The 24,426-nt window shown below is 37.1% G+C and overlaps 1 protein-coding gene across 5 annotated transcripts in view; it reads left to right on the top strand.

Moving 5' to 3' along the window:
- The window catches only part of LOC135323425 (adenomatous polyposis coli protein), a 94,632-nt gene that overhangs the window by 24,084 nt on the left and 46,122 nt on the right, over positions 1-24,426 (top strand). For 3 of the 5 annotated variants that reach the window (XM_064499769.1, XM_064499767.1, XM_064499768.1), the window contains exon 2: positions 9,726-9,878. In XM_064499769.1, the coding sequence (XP_064355839.1) occupies positions 9,744-9,878 (135 nt within the window). In that variant the 5' untranslated portion in view covers positions 9,726-9,743. Of the gene's footprint in view, positions 1-9,725; positions 9,879-10,226; positions 10,304-15,781; positions 15,871-24,426 lie in introns of those variants that run through there. The other 2 variants (XM_064499770.1, XM_064499771.1) reach the window with 2 other exon arrangements.

Raw genomic sequence — 24,426 nt, 5'->3', positions numbered from 1 at the left:
TTTACTTAAAACCGATTTATTTCATGTTAATGGTTTTAGTTTGTATTTTCACCTAGAATAAGAGACCTCTCTCAGGATTTTAATAGCTTACGCCTTCTGGAATTGGACTGTTAGAAGATTAGGAGAAATAATAAGTAAGCAGCAAGTCATATGTAGTGAGGGCATACACTTGGCTACGAATAGCGAAGATGATCATCATGAAGAATGAGTATGCAGGCTTGTGAATCATCCTTGGTCCAATATAAGTTATGATTCAAATGGTGTCTGAACGGCTTTGTGTTCAATATAGTATTTAAATGCAAATCATGTTTCTTATTTTCACAGCCGTATTCTGAATGCAGCATGACTAACAAGCTAGGGAACTTCCCAACCCAGAATTCTAAAGGAAGAAGTGTTTTCGGCTTTTTTTTCCTTGACAATGTGATAAAAGCTCAACTTGACTGTTTGTAGCCTGAAATGTAGGATTTACGCGTTTTCCTCTTTTCTTTGGTGTCGTTATGAATGTTATTTGGATTGTTAGCAATTTCTAGTAAAATCCTAAATGTGGGGTTGTTTCTAGTTAACAAAAACCACAAAAGCCTTCATACTTGACCTATAACAAGCAAGGCAATTCAGAGTTCAGATGAGACTGCCATCATAATTGTCCTTCTTCTCCTGCTCTTACAGAATGCAGAGGATGTGGATCATTTATTATTTTGGGACCTTTATGTGCCAAGTTGCCTTTTGGTTAGGAAAAACAGATGATGTGTCTGCTTGTTAGGATGGTTGGAGAGTACAGGGCAAGAATGTCAGCTGTGAAGACAGTCATTGCTAGGACAAAGTGTATGAAATTCTGCAATATCTGTGTTCCAGGGTGTTGCGTGTTTACTTGTGATTAATAAAATTCTGGCTGTCTTTCAAAACTTGGTGCACTGTAGGTTTTGCAGCATACTTTCTGTGTTATTGAACGTAAGGAACAGCGTCCCAAAATCTACCAATGTCTCTAAAGATCTTGCCAAATTACAAATTCATTTAAGGAAAAAAAGAGGGGGAGGCATAACCCCCACCCTTGCCCACAGCTGAAAGGATTTAGGAAGGACAGGTATATTAACAGCTAAATACTTTATTCCACTGTACAATGCTAACCCTCATGCAGAGATAGATAGAAAAACTAAGAAGAAAATCCTTCTGATGCAGTTGAGGTTTAGGTAGGGAAAGTTGAGCGTGACCTCCTTTTAGAGGGATTGACCTTTTCATACATTTTATTAGGAAACTGGTAATAGTAATGGCTTTTGATCTGGGCCTTGTTTTTCCTACAAGGCCAAAAAAAAAAAATCCTTCCCAAAAGTAGAGAATTCAGAGGGTGCCTAATCTAGGGATTATCTTTTGATATCATTTCATGAACAACTTTCAAATTTCATTTTGGACATTATTAAAAGGAATACCATTGCATACATTGCAGGCCACTTTCTGACATCAGAGTCCTCGTTGCTAAAACAAGCTTATGGACAACCGAAAAAGTTTTCAGTGATGGCTGTTTTCCACTCCTTCCCGCATCCCTCTGGCTGATGTACCTGGGCGCATTATTGCAGAGTGAGGCTATGAACTGAAGGTGCCAGATCTGTAACACTGCCCTTCTCCTTGTGGACATTCTCCTCATTCTGTTTGTGTGCCCACGTAGCCCAGGTGAAAAGCTAAATAACTTCCTCTCCAACTGCTACTGCCCAGAAGTTTTGAGGCTCTTTGATGCAAAGAGGGGTAGGAGGATTAAATACATTAGCAACAAAAGGCATTTTACTAAGGCATAGGCTTGCCACCAGGTGGAAGTAACAGAATTGTTCACAGTGATGCTGGAAAAGGCAGAAATATGATTTTTTGCACTCTCTGGAAAGAATCAGGATAATGGACTTTAATCACCTGCAGGGGATGGAGTATTTGTCAGTGAGTACACAAGGAAAGTATTAAACAACACCTATGAAGGCTAAGGATTTGTAAATTAGCAGGCCTGGAAAACTTGCCCCAGACTGAACTGAGTAAGTCAGTCTCTGGACCATGGATGCTCATTTTTAACAAATTATTAGAATAGCAAAAAAGACTTAGGAGAGTGCTGGTACTTTTCTAGAGTTAAAAAAGAAGCAGATAAACATCTATATATAAACCATTGGACATTTAACCTGAAGTCAAGCTCCAGTCAGCACAGTGGAAAAGCTGATAAAGGATTCAGTCAACAGAGAAATTGAATTAATGCAAATCAGCATGGTTTGATATGTTCAAAATAAGTATGGCCAAATAAACCTCACTTCATTCTCTTTGAGGTTTCCAGTGTATTGATAAAGGTAACCATATACAGTTGTCCATTTAGAGCTAAAATTAACGAGGGGGGCTGGCTTACCTTGGAGCAGCTGGTCTGCGTTTGGCCCCTGTCTGTCAGCCCTGCCCCTCTTTTGGAACTGCTCATGTAACAGCTGCTGAACCATTGTGGTTAATGGCCCGGCATAGTAAATTAAACCGACACCTATTTCGGATTACCTTAGTATGTCAAGCGGTAATCTGCAGTGGTTCGGCAGCTGCTGCCTGAGCAGCTGAGCCCTCCCCTCTTCCCTGGGTGGGAGCCTGGTGGAGATGGGTAGGGCGGACAGCTGGGGCAGGCCCCCTTGAGCCCGCCCAGCGCGGGCACTCTTGCAAGTCAGAAGCCTTAGGCTTGGGACTTCAGAAAAATCTCTTCTGAAGTGTATTGAAAGGATGAATAAGTAACTAATTGGAAAACATCAAGAATATGCTTTAAAGGCAGTATGGTCTACCGCTACATACGTTTCTTTTCTTCCTGAATTCAGTGTGATATGCTCTTGAAGAACAATTCCCCATCAGTGACCTGGGAGTGAATGGCAAAAATCAGCAGAATGGTAAAAAATAACAAGGACAAGATATTTGGCTTAGCATAGGGTAGCTGGATAAAATCTGTGGCTATTGAAAGAAATCAGAGTTGATAGTCCTTTTTAACCTTACTAAATTATAATAGAGATCTTCATGAACATTAGGTGCAAGGATTACAATTTTTAAGAGAAGAAACTACACTGTGAAAAATTTTCAGCCGCTACAGAGTGCATTAGCACACTCTGCTTTTACCACATGGTTGAGAAGAGACATGTTAGGGTTTTGCTAAGACTAGACTTCTGTTCTACAGAAGTTGTTTTATAAAAATAGAAAGCTCTGGTAATAATGATAGCTTTTATGGCTGAAAGACAGTAATGGGGTCTGAAATATTTTCGTAAGGAGGTTTAATTAAAATATCACAAATTGTTGAGCTTGAGGTTCTTGAGCAGAACCTCTTCAGGGCATGTTGAGTATATATGCTTATTGATATTAAATACAAAAAACCCCCTGCTCTGATTAATATAAAACTAAGTTTTCAGAAAATGTTGGTGTTTTTGCCTATCTTTATTGGGATTTCAGACTAAAAAGAGCCCATCAAAATTCCTGATTCCTGGATAGTTGCTACTTGTATAATTTTCATAATGAAGAAGAATGCATATCTAAATCTTAACAGTGCATTTGCATAAATTTAGGCTGCTGATTAATTTTGGTTTTAGTATGTGAAAGAGCATGCAGCTTGAATTTCTCCTTTGTGTGTATTCATGTAAGCTGCTGATTCAGTAGAGCGTAGTGAAATTTCTTGTCATAATTTCACCTTACTTTGATAGGAGATGGAAGAGAAGAAGTATCTTAATGATGAGAATACAGGTCAGGGAGCTAGGAGACCTAGATTCTGGATGTTTCTTATGGGGCAAGTTTAAGACTGCATCCCAAGAGAGTTATTTCTGACCAAGAAATGACAAGAAATGGGTAGAGAGATACTATCAATTTCTCTTCCTTTGCTGCCACCACCACTTCTGTGTTTAAAAAGTCAAGTCATTTTTTTGTAGCCAGAAGGATAATTTTGGAGCGTAAATCCAAGAATTTGGGGATCTGAACTCCAATCTGATGCAAGTTTTAGCCTGGGGTTATTGGTAGATATCTGTTTCCAGAGAAGAAGCAGATTTTGGGATATGTGTTCTTAACAGCATTTACATAGCTGGATACCTAAGTGAATGCTCAAAATGATTGTTGAAATAAGTTTAATTTTTAGGCGTCTACTCAAAATATGTAGAACAGCTAGTGAGTGTCCAATTGAGCCTTGTGATTCCACTTTGCAAGCTAAGTGCTGAAAGGTGTCACAGTGTTCAGCATCAGAAAGCCTAACCTGCTTCGGGGTCATGCATTACCTATGGCTCAGTTTCCCCAATTTTAAATTGAAATAACTGTGTCTTTTGTGAAACACTTTGACATGTCATTATTATAAAAGACACTGAAAGGATAGAATGATGGAAAAAAAGAATGTAGAGAAGCAATTTAATTTTAATTGAATAGCACTGATATAATGGATTGTAGGAATGAAAATAGGTACAGTATTCTTCTGTATATATGTTTAGGAATATAAGATTGGATTTCTGAGTTGTTAAGTTTAGTTCCTTCCTGTGCGGTCAGCTAGGCAAGGATATTTCTGAGTTTACAACTTCTATTGGAGGTTTCCAGTCTACGTTCATTAATGACCAATTCATACCCATTTGTTCTGTGTCAGTACTGCATTTTAACATAAATATTTTTCTCCTTCTTAAGTGTTTTTTCTTCCCTAATAATATTTATAAGATGTAGCTGTGACCTTCCAGCCTTTGTTTAGCTGAAGCAGCAAAGGTTTGCTCAGCTAGTCTCATCTGATATAAGAGACCCTCTAGTTTCCTGATCACTTAGCATCTTCCTATGCACCCACTTACATTCACTTTTCTTAGTATAGTTGACCGAAACTGTGCATAGCGTCCTTGTTCAGATGTTACTTATATCTTGTAAAATGAGGTGGTAACTCCAGGGATTATGTTTGCTTTCCTTGTGTTAGTATCGTGTTGGTAGTGCTCTAGCTTTCTGTTGGCTGACTGGTAAGGTTCGAGTTAGTCTCCTCCCTGCTCAGTACTTCCAAGTGACAAGATCCCAGGTAACAGTGGTAGCTCTTGTTAGTGATTCCTAAATCAATGACCTTGCATTTTATGTTATTTAATTTCATCCTATTTCTACTGTTCCCTTCCTCAGGTCATCAAATTCTTTATATATTGTGTTCCAGTCCTCTGATCTCATGAAGCTTCTTGAATTTATGACATCAAGCTTTGTTGCCACTCAGCCACTTCTTGTGCCAAGGTCAATAATGAAATATTGAATAATATCTGTCACAAACTAGTTCTTGGGGAACTTGACTAATAGCCTGTCTCCAGCCCAACAGTTCTGCTTTCAGCACAGCCCAGTGTCATCTTGTCTTTAAATTATTCCTTACCTATTTACAGTTTTCTACTAATCTCTATCATAACCATAGCTGATTTTACATGTGGCACCATTTCAAATGCTGTGCTGCAGTTGGGGTAGGTTAGGCCTGTCATTTCTACAAAGTAATTTACTATGTCGGCCTGAGTGTAGGGTAGTCTCAAATATTTGGTAGCCCTTCCTTTACAGGGAGGAAAATCAAGAATCATCTTGAAGGGTTGAGGAGGTCTAGTCCATTTGCTCCTGAGGAGTGCTGTGCTGTGGTGGAGGGTAAACCCTTCAAGCGTCTAGCCACTCGCCTTAGCCGAGGGCATGGCATCACTGAAAGCAATGCAATGCCTGCCTGGCCCACAGTGCATCTGTAACGTTAGACCTCTTCCCTTCAAGCCACTTCTCAGTGCTGTTGCGGGCTATCGGATGATGCTTGTAGCTGGGACTTATGCAGCAAGTGCCAGAGCTGTGTGGCACTGAGAATGCTGAAAAAAAATAGAAATAGGGCTCCTGTCCCAGTAAGTGTTTTCTGTGCCAGCACTAGGTGTTCAGCTGGGCTTCAGGTAGCCAGGGAATGTGTTGCCTCTCCCTTCAGTTTGGGTCATCGTCAGGCTTGGAAACTTTTTTATACAGCAGTTTTATCTGTTACGTAAAATAGTCATGTGCTTTTGGAGAAATGCTGACCACACTGAAGTCTGTAAGGTTTTCTCTTTAATAACTTGTGCCATTGTACGGATGCTGAATTCTCCCAAACGGCTTCGTTAATTTTCCTCATTTATCTTTCCTTTTGTTTTTGCAGTTTATGAGTGGTTCAAAGAGTAGAAATATTTGACTTTTTAGTGTTTGTATTTGGAATTCTAAATTCAGCATAAGACATTCAAACTAATCATATTTTTGGACTGGATATTTTGGCTTACCAAAAGATTCATTATTTAACTTTTGGGGATATACAGGTTATTTTGCGGTGTAAAGTCTGTATTTTGTGATGTAAAGGTATTGTTCATAATGAACGATTCCATGAACAAACATTTGTGGGTGGTTCTTATCTTTTGGATTTCTTCTGTAATAAGAGTACACAAGAAAATTGGATTAAAGGCTAATAGCAAAATAAAATGCAATCCTTGAGCCAAGCTCAAAATATTTTTGAGGCGCGAGTTTCCTTTCTAACTGTGAAAAATGTAACTTATTGTCATTGTGGACAACATCTGTTATTAAATAAAAATTGAAGATGTTTTTGGATTACCTAGCTTCTAGCAATGAGCTAATCCCAATAGTCTTTTATTTGAAAACCTGCATAAGTAGTATTTGATGTAAATTGGTGAGTGACTCCTAGTCTAAGGTGGAACACGGTCTCACTCCAATATTGTGAAAAAATAATATATTCCACAAAAGGAAGGAGATCCTAGGAACTAAGATCAGGAGAGGAAGATGGTAACAAAATTGCTATTTTTTAACGTATTTTTCTTCAGGTTTTTGAGATCCTGCTTCCAGTTTTCGTATGTTGAGAGAGTGATAGGAACAGATGGGAATTGCCTAAAGCCAATCTTGAATTCTGCTCTGAGTCTTATCACATCAATTGAAATTAACAGTTTGGCGAATGTGCCTTTTATTTTGCTTATTTGAAACCATTGAATATTTAGTGCTTCAGCTAAGAGAATTTTGGTGGATTTTGGGGAGAGGAGCTTACTTCTTTAAGGGATAATAAGTGAATCTTTATTACTGGATGCATAATGAGTAAAACTTTTTGTTTTTATTCGAAATACTGCCTTAAAGTTGTTTTTTTTTTGAGAGTTGGCAGACACTTTATGTAAGATGCACTACTTAAAATTACCCCCCCGCCATAACTAGAATCTTACTCATTTAACATAACTACATTTAAGCTTGTTTTCATTTACAAAATCTGAGCCCACTAATTGCTGTTCTTCTACTGTAGGTCCTCTCCTCATTCATTTTTCTGCATTTTCTTCTTTGTGTTTATGCATCTTGCTAAGGGTGGCAAATTATTTTGACTTCCAAATGCATGAGTGAGAATTTCTCAGATTGGACAGAAAATGGAAGAATCTGATATTTTAATCATTACCTGTCCTTTCATATTTACCACCGGTTAACATAATGTAAGAAAAAGATATTCTAGCTGGAACCGACATGCATGTCAAACCATGGCACACAGCAGCCACTGTCAATTAGATGTAAATGAATAAATGCGTGATATAATTGAGGTGTATTTCTAACATGTCAGAGGTGCAACAAATGAACGTTTAAGTTAATTACCTCCACAGTGCAATTCCAGAGCCTCCTATAAAACAACAGATGCTATCAATAATATAGTACGATACTAATAGACAGCAATTTGAAGTAAAAACATTTTAAAGTTACATACCTTTGCTTGGGCTTGTGCAGGATTGTCCATGTAGTTTATGTTCTGAAAAGAAACATAAACTACAGCTGCTGGTTTTATTAGAGTGGCAAATTAGTACTTACCAAATAAATACAGGCATGAAATGGAACACAAACAGTGCGCTTTTTTTCTTCTTTTTTCGTTTCAACACGCTTTGACAGCTCTCTGCCAGCTGGGTGGAACTGCCTGATGATAAAAGCACAGAATCCATGTAACAGAGTAGTTGTCCCAGACTGCTGTCATTTCTCTGAAATTGAGGTCTCTAGTCCAGTATGACTGTATCATGAAAAATAAATATTTATTTGGGATTTTTTTCTTCGCCACATTTGTACTGTCAGTGAAGTCACTGTTCTGCAAACAGCAGCTTCTTGGTCTTTTTTTAATGATGAGAGATGTTTAGAACATCAAGATCTGTTTCTTGAAAAGGAGGTAAACTAGTAGCATCAAAAAGCAGTAGAGCTTTCGTTATTGTTCCCATCTTTAACTATATATTTTTTCGCTTATATTTTCTTTAACATTTAAGAGATTAAACCTATATAAAATCTGAAAATTAGGAGAACTAAGTCCAACCATTGGGCTAATTTTACCTACTTGTTAATTAGCTTGATGATAATTCAATTAAGAGGTGTCTCAGAGAGTGAAATCGATTACCCAGGCGCTTCCTTGACTTTGTAATTGTAAAGGTCGGCAGCGCGGCGAGCGGGTGCACAGAAGCTGCTCTTCCGTCAGCACCCTTCACCGCGCAGCTTGCGGCCTGCGTTTGCAACATGTTCCAGAAGAACAAAAGAAATTCTAACTATGATCCAACTTTAGATTTTTGATCTTTTCCAAAGTCACTATAGGGGTGATGAAAAAGAAATGTTGTCCTGAAAGCTTTTTTGCATTGTTCTCCTTTGAGTTACAGGTCCTGTACTTGCTTAGCAGAGTCTTACAGTGAAATATGCTGGGCTTCCTGTTAGTCTCTTGGATGACTGATGAATAAGAAATTGATAACTTCAACTGTAAAGTGGTTCAAATGTGATTAACCACGTTTTCATTATCTTACATATTGTTTCTTAGATGAAAACTCTGATGGTTTGTTGATTTGGAAAGCAGGAAATAATTTCAATTTTATCCTTTAAATTAGAATATTTGTTACATGCTACTTTGTAATGGCTGAATAATTGTGGTGGTGTTTTAGGACTGTGTTACAGTATTACCCAAAATAAATATCACTGAAAATGCAGGTATGACTTATTGACAAAATCACTGTAACAATGTATTTGATGTTTTTATTTCATAGATCATGTAACGTACCTTTGCTACTTTTCTTTTTTGTATTTTCAATGTGGAGTATCCTTGATACTAGGAAAAGCCCTTTAATCTGTTTTTTCTACTGTGCAATATAACCACTTCTTGTGTTGGAAATACATTGAATATTTATTTTAAGTCTTTTGAAAAACTCCTAGTCATGAAGATTGATTACTGCTACATTTGATGCTTTTGTTCTGTTAAAATTGCTCAGTACTTAGCTGTTGTTCTCCTTTCACACAACATTTCCATGAGTGTGTGTTATTCTAAGGAGTGCTGGGCATTTGTGACTATCTTCCACTTCATAAAATATGTGGGCAGTCAGTCAGCATCTTGTAGATATGGTTGACACTGCTTGTTGACTATTCAAAAATGATTAAATACGGTCTATTATCTGCTTAGTTTTTTATTGTTATAACTGAAGCACTAATGCTAATGATGCTTTTGTGTGGTGGTATGATTTTCCTTTATGAATTCTGGCTTTCTCTAATACCTGAAGCAATTGTTCTCAACTTCTTTCCTTTGCTGAATCATGTGTATCAAATGGAAGCCCACTGAAAAATGCCTTTGAAATGGCATTAGTTCTAGGTCTTGATTTAATGGATTTGAATTAAATGTTTAGAACGTTGAGTGGCTCATGGAAAAAAGTAAGATGTAACTTCATGTTTAGATAAGTTTTTCCTAAAATGTTTAATTTTAGTATTGCCTGTTATTTCTCTAGGGTTGAGGGTAGCCCAGGATGGCTGCAGCTTCATATGATCAGTTGTTAAAGCAAGTTGAGGCATTAAAGATGGAGAACTCCAACCTTCGACAAGAGCTTGAGGACAACTCAAATCACCTAACAAAACTGGAAACTGAGGCATCTAACATGAAGGTATTGCAAGCTAAATTTCTGTGTGAATCATCTCTTCTGTTATTGCCTTTGTTTTTGATTGTGTGCAAGTGTTTTAATGGACTGGTAGTTGCTTAACAAGTTTTGTTTGCTTCTAGATACACAACCTAGAAAAGAATTTTTGTAAGGGAATACTAGATTAATCGAATCTACCTAATAGTGCACTTCTTTCTTTTTTTTTTATTTTTTTGAAATTTGAAAATTAAAACAACACTTCAAATGGTTTTTAGAAACACCTTCCTGTTTTTATATCTTCTCTTTTGGTGTTTCATGATAAGCTCTACCATTTTACCACTGCTGTACTTCCCAGCAGGAAGTCCAGTCTGCTGACATAGTTTATGACAAAGCCAGTATTGCTCAGCTTTTGAAAACATGGGAGAGACTGGAGATTTTCATAGTGTTTTAAGGTAAGTTTAAAATATTTTGGTTTTGCTACAATTGCAATGTTGAATTAACATTCCAAAAATAAAAGTTTATTTTTAAAATTAAACCACAACTCTCCAGCCTCTCCCAAGGCCTAAATTCAGACTTTTTAGTTTCATCCAGATCTGTCCATCTAGTGTTTATTGGCTAGGTGCAGGCCTTCAGAGACACTTATCCAAGGAGAAACACTAGGCTTGGATGAGATTTAGGTGGATCTTGATCAGTAGGAAGATATATGTACAGCTGTATGGGTGTGGTACATGGCACTGAACAGGGCAGAATTTCACAAGCAATATAGCTGCATTAACATAGCGCTATTCTTGAGCTGACGAATCCTGTTTCTTGGTGCTAACAGCTGGCAAAACTAGACTGTTTTTGGTGCCTAACCTAACATGGCTCAGAAATAGTCAGAATCTCTGCATGTACTCCAGTATAGTATATAGAGATGCTCTAAACATTAAGCTACGTTTGTGTGCCCATCTCCTTGCTTTTTCATGTTCATCTGATAAATTTACAGTTATTTTTAATTTTTCAAAATATGCTTGTTTGATGAATGTAGTAATTATAAAATATACTTATAAGTGAACTTTCTTTTCCTCCAACATCTAGATTGTGAGCTATGTATTCACTCTAAGAAGAAAATTTTTCTTGTGTTCTGAATCACCATTGGTAGTTGTGACGAAACTTGAAAGAACTACTTATTTTTCAGTTATTTTTAATCTTTGCATTTTGCTATAAAATGAAAATGGCTCTGCTTCCTGGAATTCAAATGAAATTATAGCCCTTTATGCCAGCTGCTTGTAACTACATTTGGCATTAACAACTCTGAAAATAATTTTTTGCTTAAGTACCTATCAGAAAGTTTGAGATAGGTCTGTCATTTTTGCAGATAATACTATCACAAATTCGTCAATAATTCCACCACTCTCCTTGTCATTTCAATCTGAAATAAGGGAGCAAAGAATAGGAGAGATGATCTTTCTTGTGGTTTGAAAAAAGGATAGAGAAAAAGTCTCTTCCCTTCTTTGTCCCCATATGTTTTTTTTTTTCTTCTGACTTCTGCGTACATAATTAAATTTCCAATGACCTGGAGACAGACCAGCTGTATAAGCTGGAGTCTAGGGCATTAATTTGGGATGTGGGACAGGTTTATATCCTTGCTTCAAATCTGGCAGACCACCAAGCTGAAAGCGATTCTATCACACTCCGCTGAAGAGTTTTTTAGTATGTTCCGAGTAGATATCTCGTATTTGCGCTCTCTGAAATGCCATCCTGGATCTGAGGAGCTTATCCCCCCCCAAATATCACCAAACTCAGTATGTTTCTTTTCTTTTGGGGGAGGAGATTGTTTCGATTAACCTGAATTATTTCATCCGTATTCTACCAATAAATCCCAGCCAGTTCTATTCCTCATGAGTGTTTGCTCTTGGACCTGAAGTGAGACACTGTTTCTTTCCCTGCTTCCTGTTTCCCTGTTCCCAGTGTTTATTTCAGATGTATTTGAAAAGCATCCAAATCTTGCTTTGACTTACCTTGAATTTGAAAGGTGGTATGAGAATGATCTGGGGAATTGCCATCTGTGGGTGAAAAAGTTTGGTGAAGATCAGCGCCGGATTCTTTTTAGTCAGGAGGTGATTTCAGCTTTATAAGCTTCAGGAGAAAGTACATGCTGGCTTTGTTCCACTGAAGGAAACTGCTTGCTTCAGTGTTTGTGTGGTTCCAGTGCCATGATTAGGGATAATTACAAGGAAAGTAATTAGAAGAACGGGGAAGTGAAGGGTTGAAAGTCCTGTAACTACCATAAGAATAATTAAAACTCCAACTACTTTGAAAAACTAATCCTTTGAGATAGCACGTAAGTAGCTTCTTTGGAATGAAACAGAGACCTAGCAGCCCCGACGACCAAATAAAATCGCAAGTATGAATGGGAGAAAGGAACTGATAAAGGGAGAAATGAGCTGTGGTTCTATGACATTTTTATGGCAACATTATCATTCTTACACCATTTATTTAGATCTGTGATAAGGCAGAAACATCTCATAGTAATTCTTTGGGCTTTTAATATGTTTACTTATACGTGCTTTTCTGCCTTTTTCCTTAATCAGTTGTTGAAGAAAATACTTTGGGAGGGCATTTTAAAGACAGTATTGAATATTTTTAAAGAAACTGATTTTGAAAGCAGGAGTGTTAAAATGTTGTGCAAATGTACCTTATTTTTGTAATCTCTCTATTTCAGAAATGTAAAGATAATCATGCTAGAATTAAAAGCTTAACATGAGCTCATCTTGCAGATGCAGTTTTTATAAACTACTGCTGACCTATATTGTAAAGTACAATGTCTGTATGCTTCATGTTTAAAGCTGAATTTCATGTTTAAAAGGGAAAACAGTTACATTTGCAGACCAGAAAAGAATTTTAGTGATAAATAAAGATGGGTATGATATCAGGAGTGCCAAAATGATTAATAAAACAATGTCCACTTTGTTTTTTAATTTGTGTTGTCTTAGGGATTAACTGTTCAAACAAAAGAAATCCCTCAGAGTATTATGACTAACTTGGGAAATTCAGTTGTTACTATTGGCTTACTGTCAGATGAAATACAGCAGTTCAGTATGATAAAATGTTCTCTCTAAAAAAAAAAAAAAAAAAGCTGTTTGATGATCAATGCAGTAATGATGAAGTAGGCCCATGCATATAGAAAAATGGTTAAAGTCTCTAGATGTAGAAAATAGGAGTAACTACATAAAACAGACTATGGAAAAATTAGGAAAAAAACAGAGACTGCAGTTTTATTCTTGTTGAAAATCTGTACAATTTGTAAAGAAATGAAAAAGCTGTGCAGTGTTGTATCTACTTTCTGTCTATAAATGTAGAACTCTTTGTGTTAGAAAAAGGCCTCCATTTTCTAGATATATGTTGCAAATGAACATGGTTCTGCTTAGTTTGTGTAAATGACAAATTTTTCTCTGCCAAGGAATTTTTTCATTTTTTTTCATATAGTAGCTAATTCATATTAATATTCTTCTCTGTGTAAAACCTTGATGGGAATAAGTACAAATAATTACTTAATTACTAACTAAATTAACTTTAAGTATTCAAGAAATAGCAAAGCAATAACTTACGTCATCCTTGATTTCCACACTCACTTTGTCTCTGCTTGGATTTTACAGTAAAATGAGTAATGTGTGTTGTTTTGTGTAAGAAAGCCACCTTCATTGTATATAAAGGTCTGTGTATAAAAAGCTCTCCGTTTCATCTTTATATAGTACAGATAGAGTTACCTTCTATTTTCCAACTCATTTCATTGCCCGTATCTTGTGTCAAAGTGTAGCAATAACAAAGAATTTCACTAGAATGGATTTTGATTTCTTAAATTTTTTTTTGAGAAGCATTCTAATGTATGTCCTATAGAGAATAAAATCATGCAAGCACAAGCTGCATTTTCTGCCCAGTACAGAGAGGTTTATGTATTTAACTCTCGCATCTGCTCATTCATTTATTTTCCCTGTAAGAGTTAAGATCAAGTTCGAATTTTGCCCTTATGCTGAAGTATGTTTGGAATAACTCTGTTAGAAGAAAAGTCTTGACCACTGTATTGCTATGGTGGTATTTCTTACTGTGTAATCTAAACCTTAGTGATTATTTTGTTTAGTATAGTCTTCAAGAGGACATGTTACAATACCTTATCGGTATTGCTGTTTGGACAATTTAAAACTAATACTTTGGAGAGTACTCCTGGAGAGAATACTTCTTTATTTTTCTTTTCTGCCAGATGCAAATTAACTTTCTCATTTTCTTCATGATTCACTTTTAAACAAAATAGTTGAGATGAAGAACTTTTGGTAGCCTTGGTGTTAGATAACAGCAAAAATATTTAAATTAATGAAGTCAGGTTGAATAAAATCTGTTGTGAATTTTGTGCAGCTAAATAAATTCCTCCTGGAAATCTAGGAGAGCCAAACTTCACCAGAAGAAGGTTAAGCCAGGCTTTTTCAGCATCAGAATACAGTTTTTGAAGAGGAAAATATATTCAAAATCATGACTAATACAACAATTGTTGAATAAATGTCAGTAATTGAGAATAAAGAACATATGGTATCCCTTCAGTGATTCCACTTTGCTAGTCATATTAATTTATTTCTGTTAAAGCAGTGTGATGTTAGTAATACCATATTAATGTTCAATTATATAACTCTTAGCACTCCAGAAGAGCTTTAGCATATGTTATGGTAGCTGGCAGAGTGGAAAAGGTTATTTTCAGATACTTATCACAAACCAGCATTTTAATCTCAAATTCAAAGGAAAATACTAGATTTTAATACAACATACACCTATTTTTTGCAACAGATATTTAAAAGTAAATCTAATTTTGTGTAATTTTGAAGCTAATTTACATTTTGCAGTTCGCTTGTGATAAGGTAAATTGAACAGGAACTGCCTAGTAGTTGTCTGGTTCATTTCTTCTTCTTTAGAATGCATTAGATTAAAAAAAAATTCATCTTTAAATTTTTGTTGTTAAGAAGATGACAAGGTTCCTTCACTGTGAGGGTGGTTGAACGCTGGCACAGGCTGCCCAGAGAGGTTGTGGAGTCTCCATCTTTGAGAGATATTCAGAACCCAACTGGACATGGTCCTGGGCAGCCTGTTCCAGCTGAGCCTGCTTGAGCAGGGGGTTGAACCAGGCAATCTCCAGAGGTCCCTGCCAGCCCCAACTATTCTGTGATTCTGTGACAAGTTTGGTCACCTGTAGTTTTAAATTCTAAAAACCCTTAGTTCAGTGTTTCTTTAACTGGTCATTGTATCCATATCTTCAATAATGTTTTCAATTTTTAATGTTAAAAGTTCATGTTGGTCCATAAGATAGGTCAGTTCTCTGTCTTTCTGGCCCAAGCATTGTGGAAACCAGTGATTCAATTTCTATAATAATATATATAATAATACATTTTGCTTTTTGCTTTCAGATGCAGTTATTGTCTTGTACAGGTTGAATAGATGAAAAAGGTCAACAGAAAAGATGCAAAAATGGCAAAAGCTTTATGTAAATACATACTGAAAAGAAACAAGTCAAGGGTTAAACTTTTGCTCTAGGGAAATCCTGAGCTGCTTATTTGTCGTTTTTTTATACTTACTTGGTTTATAAAAAGTTCCTGTTTAGCAGATTATTGCCTTCATATAAGGGTTTTAGTTTTAATAATTTTCTGGGTCTTGTTTTTAAGGAATTCAGATTTAAAAGACAAAGTGCTAGAGAGCTAGTTACTTTGATGTCCACTGCAGGTCAAAGAGTGGTTTATTTTTGACATCGATAGCGTTTGTGGGTTTTTTCTGCAAACTGGAAAGTAGAGTAATAAATCTTGTGGTGCTTTACTTTGGATTGGAATGGGTTTTGACTACATAGAAAAACAATTGCTAAGATACTTTGAGGAATTTCATTTTGATTTGAATTATTTCCCTTCTGTCAACAGTCTCATCAGTTTGTCAGCCAGTCATTTCTTGTTTGATCATGGATCATGAAGTTCCCTCTATGATTGGTTACCTCCTTGCAGCAACTCAAGTAAATATGACTTCTTAGCCAATGCATCTTTTCTATGTAATCTCTGCTTTGCCAACCTTATTGCTTAAGAGATATCCTCTAACTATTAGTTAGGTACCTCCTTAGCCCCTGAACTTCCTCCTCGACAAGTTTTCACTTGCTTCCATACATATCTATCTGTATTTATCTGTTAAACATAAGGACAATGATATACTGTCAAACTGTAGAATCCAAACTGAAGAAAGTTTAGTATTTTCTTATTTTTCCATTCCACCGAACATACATCTGCATTACTTAACCAATTTATGCACATGTAATTTTCCTGCAAGATCTTTTACATATTTACAACCACTTTTTCTTGCCAGATGAAGATAAAGCTCCATACTCTATGTTTAAGATTGCCTCGGTGCAAGAGTTATGGAAGATGGCAAGCGTGATGCCACTTTTTAAGAAGACTTTCTAGGAAAAATTGGAGATCTACAAACCAGCAAGCCTGGTGATCATAATAGGCGCATTGTCGGAAAGCAGAGTAAAGAATAGACTTAGGCTATTAGTTGGCAAAGAGTTGACATTATTTTCTTAGAGACACTCATGGCTCACAAATCTGTTAGAGTCCTTAGAAGGAGTTATTGAGTAGGAGGAAAGCAGTATTGGCCTTGATGAATCTGCTTGGATTTCTGAAAGGATTTTTGTAATGTTTCTTGTCAAAGACTCATAAAGAGTGGGAAGGTAAAAATTGAAGAGCAGAATAAATGGTCAGGGGTTTTTAGTGTTACCAATAGTGTCCTACTGAGATATATGCTGCAACCTGTGTTTTTCAACATATTCATAAATTATTTAAGAATGAGGTAAAAAAGTTTGACTGGTGATTTTTCAGTGTGGTAAAAATGAAGCCTGAGTGTGAAGAGCTGCAGAAGGATCTCATGATATTGCATGACTGGATGAATACATGGCAGATAAGATTCAGTGCTCCCAAGTGTAGAACAATTTGTGAGGGAAAACAGCTGTAACTTTATATACATAATAAGGGGCTCTGAATTAGCATGGCAACAATGTGCCATAGGGAGAGGTCTTGCAGTTATCACAAATCTCTCAAAATGTCAGCTCTCCCCTCCCTCCAAGTTGTGATTTTATTGCTTGGTTTGGATCAAAATAGTCAGTCTGATTTTGGGAATTAATAGAACAGGCATAAATAAAAAACTATAATTATGTCAGGGTGGAAATATGTGCCGCATCCACACATTGAACAGTATATTCTGAGGAACCCTCTCGGAAAGAACACAGCAGAGCTAGTGTGGGTGCGATAGGAATGACTCAGTGGTACTTTTTTGTGCAACTCCGGGGAGCCTTTGGATATCGAAAGAATTGATCAGGAGTTAGTACCCTTGGAGGTGGGACATCAGGAAGTTAACTTGGGGAGAGGGATAAGGAGGAAGGAATAGTATATTCTGTTCTGTTCTAGCACCTTGCCTCGGTTTCTGCTGTTGGGGGTAAGACACTGGTGTGGATGGACGCTTGGTCTGACGCGGGTGAAGGACAGCTTGCTTTTTTCCCGGGTCCGTTTGCTCCCTTGGGCCGAGCGGTGGGAGCAGAGCGGCCGGAGGGGGGCGGAGAATTCCCCTTCCTTATGGGACTGCTGACACAGGCGCAGCAGAGGTGCCCAGCAGGAGCACCCGGCGCTCCCTGGGGGCTGGGGGCTAGGGAGGGAGTGGTGGTGGACAGGCCGCTTGCAACTGAAGAGAGCCCAAGAGGCTGCAGGCGGCAGCAGGGAGCGGAGAGCTGGGCCAGGCAGGCCATGGAAGGAGCTTCCTTGGCGCAGGTGGCCCTCGATGGAGCATGCTGCTGTCCTGAGCCACCCGGGCAGGAGGCCATTGGGGGAGAGTCGTGGAGAGACCCTCGAATTGAAGTTGAAGCATCTTTTTAACCCACTTTGAGTTTTCTTTATTTAAATGGTTAATAATTTTTTGTTTAGGGTTAGCTTATTTTCGGTTATTGTTTAGCTTTGTTGGTTTAAAAATTTTTCAGTCTTCTTTGGGGAGCTCAGTCGAAGGAGATAATGAGAAGGTCTAAACAGGTCCACCACAAAGCTCTGGCTGTCTGAGATGCCCCGTCTACTAGTTCTTGTGTTCATGGCGAACGCTTTTGCAAAGAATTTCAGGAAAATATTTTTGGTGTGAAAAATTGAATGGGTGGCAGTGTAACTTTGAAAATTTTACGTAAGGTCGCACTAGGATAACTTTGGCACATTGACAAGAGTTTATTTTAGGAAACCAGAGTTGCTTGTTGTATGAAGGACCGGACGGAGTATTTGAGCAGCATGAAGTGCCAGTATGACGGAGTAGCTTGCTCGCAGTTTATAAAGCAGCAACAGCATTGTGATCCTGCTGCGACGTCAGCGACTGGGCTACCGTGAGACCGCTGACAGCCGGATAAGGCTGACGCCTTATCCCTTTGCTCGGCTTGTTTTGTGTGTTTTCATCACGGTGGTTCTGCCGGCATGTGTTTGGCTTGCCACTTTTTGGCGAGGAACCCTGTTCGGCTCGATACAGATGTGAGTGCGTGAAACTTTCTTACTTGCTATTAGCAGTAGTTGAACATACATTTTCCCCCTTTAATTAGCTTGGGTGCCACCAGTTAATTTGAGCCTTCCAGCACGCTCGGCATCTGCTCATTGCCATGCAAGCAGTGTACCTCTGGAAGCGGTGCCCGCATTGGATCTGCCTGTGTCCTGGCATTGTTTCCCTGTACCTTCCAGCCAACTCTAATGAATCAACTTTGTTTTCTCCGATTGATTTTTCAACATTCTGGCTTGTGTGGCTGAAGTTAAGGGGGTTTTGTACTTTGTACTCCTGACTTTTTGGAACTATTTATATGGTACAGTGTGCTCTGCTGACTTAACAGAGCTTGTTTTTCTTCTCCCAACTTCCATTTTTAAGGGCTTGTTTTGATGCGTTTTCCATCTGGTGCACAGCGGAGGCTTTGTCTTGATTTCTTTGATACTTCACTGAATTTTGATGTGGCCCAGCTTTAGGGGAGCTTTAATCAGAAACATAAATTACAGCAGACAATAAAGGGAAATGTAGAAGGGACTAAAAGTGTTTTGAAGACCAGCTCAAGGTGCGGTAGCAAACAAGAGAAGTTTGTGTAATATGTTTCCTGCTGTTGAGAAGGCGTTTTGGGGAGGGAATCAATGAATTAAAATGAAAAATGAAGGAAAGTTTTGTGAAGCTTAACTTGTGTCAGATTTCAGTGATGAGGACATTGCAAAGAATCAGACACCCAGAGCTGGGGGTGTGTGTGTTTTGTTTATTTTTTTAGCACTAAAAACCTTGAGATTGAAACAAGCTAACTATAAAGAAGTAGTAATTTATATAACAGAATTTATTTTTATTTTCTTTCTTGTTAAATGAAAATATAAAACACCACAAAAAAGAGTAAAAAGGCATTTTACTTGGGTTTGGACATTAAAACATTCAGGAAGTGCCACTCTTAAGGTAGGGGATGCACCTCTGATTTTGTCACCTGGTTTGTACACACTATGATACAATTCTACGTATTCTACAAAACCACTTCCTGAATTTAGCACAGCAGTGGTCACATGGTCACAATAGTGGTAAAAGTATACCCTTGTATAAAATAACATGGTATTTTCTAATTTACCTCTGCAAATGAAGTCTTTAAGCACAGATTTTCATGTACATAATGATCTGTAGTGAGTCAAGAATCTCTTTTCAGAGTTATTCTTTGGCAGAAATGCAGTCTGCAGGAAAAAATTAAACTTACAGAGAACATAAATTCTGATCAAAAAATCCGTTCTTGATTTACCATATTAAAATTAAACTAAAACTCCAAGTTCTTCTGTCAATTGGCTTTCTTAGCCAGACTATACCTCCTTGAAGGGCTGTGGTCTCACTGTGAGTGGGTAGTACGCATCCTGGCAATTGAGTGACTCCAGTGCACTGTGAGAAACGTACTGTGTGCCGAAAGTTGAGCTAGAAGGAAAAAATCCAATGAAAATCCCACGAGACAGATCTTTCATGGCTCTGTAGCATGCCGGACAGACAGTGTTCAAAATCAAATTATTATAGTCAATTCAGCATACCAAAATATTTTAATTAGATCATAATGACATTTTTTGCTTTCAGTGTAACTGGGTTATGTTTTGTATTCTAAAATAATATTTTTTAAAAAAAATGCACTACAAGATAATTCACTTTGTGATTGTGCACAGTAATGAATTAGCTAGCTGTAGAAATGCCATGTTACAGCTGTTTAGTTAGTGAGAATTTTGTAAAGCATAATAGTAGCACAGGATATGATGCTTTGAAAGTTAGCTTCTCTTCCAAACGATGGGCTATATGGACATTTGCACAGCATATATGCATATACCTATCCTTTAATGAGAACTTTTCTTAGCTTTACATTCATCCTATTCTGCACAACAAGCATGATACAAATGGATGTAACATGATGACTCCTTACTTTTTAAGTTCTTTGCATAGTGATACTAACTTTCCATTTTTTTCCTGGAGCCCTGGTATTTACTTTATTTAACTGCGTTGTATGAACAGTCTCACTGTGCGTGGTATTAGTTAGCTGCTCTAGTTTGAAAGTGAAATGAGCTAGCTGAGTATAATCTTGAACATAAAGGCTGTTCATGTGGGGAATTAATTCTTAGGTGCAAGCTGACAGAGTGCTAGTTACAATCTTTTTGCTGCCTAATAGTCTCACATTGACAATGCCTCTGTTGCGATGCCTACTTTAGGGCTAAATTTCCAAAAGATTTTGACTCATAACAATATCATTGAAATTGTTAACACTTTGCTTGATGAACAGCTAGGGAATAAAGCCATTGATTCAGCAGTAATGTTCCTTGCCTGCATAAATATTTGTGGAATAGATACTAAATTCTGGGCTTGCACACCTTGTGCTGTATTAATTCATTTGGTATTTTTCTTTCCAGCGTATGCATGGTCTCCATTTTATTTCAGTTTGCACATTGTAAACTTTGCAAACTTGTAAGCATTTGAACTTTTAAAGTGTTTCAAGGAAGAGCAGTAATCTTGGCTAGCATAGGAAACATTGTATGCTGTTTTGTCTAATGCGGACTTTCACCTTCCTTCTCAAATTCCATTACCCTAAATTGGATTTTTTCACGTGTAGTCTGTTTTTGTTGAGTCCTATGCATCCATGCCTTTCAGGGGTGAAGAGGTGATGTCAGATTTAAAGCACATAAAGGAGACTGTCACAACTGAATTGTGATACGGGGAAGAGAAATGCTGTTTGTGCAGTAGACATGGAAAGGATAGTATCTTAGAGACATCCTCTATAAATGGTTGCTTAACCCTAAACTTTAAAATATAATTCGTGTTTGTTGATGATTTTATAATTTCTAATGTGTCAGTGAAACTCCTTTAAACTGAGTGGATTTTTAGAAATTAAATAAATTCCTAGGAATATTTCTGTTCTGTGACTGCGCAAGCAATGCAGTTGAACGTTTGCAAATCACTTAAGTTCATGTGATGTAAAAACGCACTAATTGTTATGAAAAATATTCAGTATGTTACAAAACAGACATTTTAAATATCAGTGAATGTCTGTATTTGGGCAGGAAAGAGGCAGCAAGGGCATTATGTTGTGTCTTTTTCAGCTTGTTGGCATGATTTCACGATGATTAATACTTTTAGCTTAGTCTTTGTTCTGAGGATTCTACCAGAATACAAATTGCTCGGAAAATTGAATCAGAGATTTTTTTTTTTTTTTTAGAGAAATTTTAGGTAAAACTGAGCACGTGATATTTATAGTTACTGGCATGACTTCAGACAGTATTCTTTCTGAGCATAAAATAAGATACTTAAGTTGATGTGACAGTAAACTTGCGCTAAAAACGTAATAGAATACAGTACATGGTTACAGCAAGTGACAGCTCTTGAGCCTGATGGCATAAAATGAATAATTTTCTTATAAAAATGTCATTGTTTAGAAAACTCAATGAAAATGAATAACATCATTTCATGTAACAAATGCTTTTACTCTTTTTATAAGGTTAAAAGTTGAGTGTGTCATCACAGGCAGAGATACTATTTTCACTGCTGTTATCATTTGGACTTGGTGATAGGGTAGAGCAACCAGGGCAATTGCTTGACACTTCAGGCAATCAGTAAGGCTTCCACCAAGCTTGATTAAGTCGTAGTGAGAGTCACCAAAATGTATAGGAGTAAGGGGCTTGTTCCATTACTCTCACTCGGCCCCTGTGAGTGTCATAGCTACCATATGTGATAGTATTAATGAACTGTCAAGTTCAGATAACTATGGAGGGTCATGTAAGACCTTGAACTTTAGATTTATGCTCTCCATAAATGCACAAAAAGCAGTATTCTGTTTTTCCCAGCTGTTTTGACATCTTCTAGTGGTGTTGTTGAATTTGAGTGATGGATGTGCTTTTAGTGTATTTTATCTTTTTGTTGCCCTTTTAAACAAATAGGAATTGAAACAATGTGCAAAGCTTTTGGTTGAACTTCCAAAATCGCATTCAGCTTAGTATGCGATTGTATGTTATGTTTTCAGCATATTAGGTTAAAAACATGAGTACAAATGGTGTCATTTAGAAACACTGTTGATTTGGTTTAGCATAATAGTTTTCAGTCATTCAGTGTGCATTATTCTTATCCTGTATGGTGCTAGGACAAATGTTCAAATGCTATCTGAAATTGTAAATACTTGTTTACATTTTTGCAGTTAAACCTGTCTTTATACACAACTGTTGCAAATGTAGTGGTAACCAAGATAAACATGACCTAAACCAAGGGGTAACTGAATTTTTGGTTTTGTCTACAAACATGAAAGGAATCACATATAGAGATGACAGGAATGTCTCTTTGCTCAGGACCAAGTATAGTTACTAGATAAGAGGGAGGAACAGGCACTCGTATTACTAAAAAGTGATTGATAGAATAGCTTTTGTGGTAAATATTTTTAAATGTAGGCTCATGCTTACCTTTAAAAGATCCAGTAAATTCAGAACATCTTGTTTGCCTCCTACTCCAACTGATGCTGAACTGTATCTGGCACGCTGCTGCCAGTGGTTGTAATTCAGTACAACTAATGATTTCGTATATTTGATCTTCATCGTGATTTTCATTTAGCATTTTCTGAATACACGGAAGTCTCAGAAAAGAGAAAACAATTTTAAAAAGCCTTACTCTGTTTAGGGGGGGGGGAGAGAATAATGTTTACAAAAGACCAAACCCATTTGACAGAATTTCTGCTGGGCTCAGCGGGACAAATTTAAAAAAATTTTTCACAGTGAAATTTGTTATTCAGTGCAATTTGGAATATACCATGGAAAAAATTAAGTGCGACAGATGCTCCCTCTCCTGCCAGAGGAGAGATATATGCCTAAACCGGAATGTTGTTGTACAGAAATCCTATTTTTAAATGTTTATAAATATGTATATTAATATATACGCTTACACTTTTTCAAAATTAAACATACTTTTAAATCTCAGCTCATTGGGATTTGAATTCTGGCATTATTAGAATTGTTCCTCTGTGATTCCTTTCTTTATAGCAGCTTGAGGAAATTCAGAGCCCTTAAGCAATTTTGTTTATGTCCGTTACTGTTTAGCTGGGTGCACTTGCTGTTAGTTAAGGTACTTGTTTAGACTTTCCTTCCCAGTATTTTTCCAGTTAGTTGCTGACATATTTGATCTGGTTTGTTTAATTAGCCATAAATTAGTTGTAAGCTCAGGAATATATACATAGAGCCTGAACAAAAATTTGACTATTTCTTTACTTCACAGTCCAGAAGGTACTCACAACATCTATGCTACTTTCCCATTTTATATTCCCATACTTTTCTTTAAGACTTTTTAAATATCAGAGTTCTCACTATAGGTAGCATAACCATTTAGGCTAGTAAGCCAAAGTTTAGCCTTGTGCCCCAGGAAAGTAAAATATATGCAGGTTTCTTTCACAGATTGAAGTTGATCACTTTCTGTGAGGTTTCCAAAATAATCTCTCATGAAAAATATATGAATTTACTGGAAACTGTTGGCTTATGATGAATCTTCCCTTTATTGCCTCTAAGTGATTCATCCCTTCACACGGTTATGACAGCCTGGATCTGAGCTGTGCCAGTGATGGTGAGTCATAGGGACAGCTCCATTTCCTCCTTGAGCAGTCTTGTAGACCTCCGATAGGACAAGGCAAACTAGGTTACATTTAGGCTCCTTCTTTCACAGAATAGAGCAAAACTTTTGCAGCCTTCTTTTATAGATACTTATGGTTGTGTGCCTGTTTTATCAGTAAGTCACTAGTAAGTCAGTAAAGAACTTGCTTCGAATAATGCTATAAACCATTACTAGTGTATGCATTCAAACTTGCATAACCAAGTAGAATATGAATATAGCTTTAGCTAAAGTGGTTCAAGCTTATATGTAGAAAAGATTCTACACTATCTAACAGACAAGATATCAAAAGAAATAGAAAATTATTGTTTGCAGAAAAGTCCTATTTCAAAACGCCTTACAAATCTTGGAGGGAAAATGGGAGATCTGCTCAAGAAAGGGAAAGGCA

This window comes from Dromaius novaehollandiae, chromosome W (assembly GCF_036370855.1).
Source record: "Dromaius novaehollandiae isolate bDroNov1 chromosome W, bDroNov1.hap1, whole genome shotgun sequence".
In the NCBI taxonomy this organism is placed as follows: domain Eukaryota; kingdom Metazoa; phylum Chordata; class Aves; order Casuariiformes; family Dromaiidae; genus Dromaius; species Dromaius novaehollandiae.
This window is presented reverse-complemented; position numbering and strand designations above follow the sequence as displayed.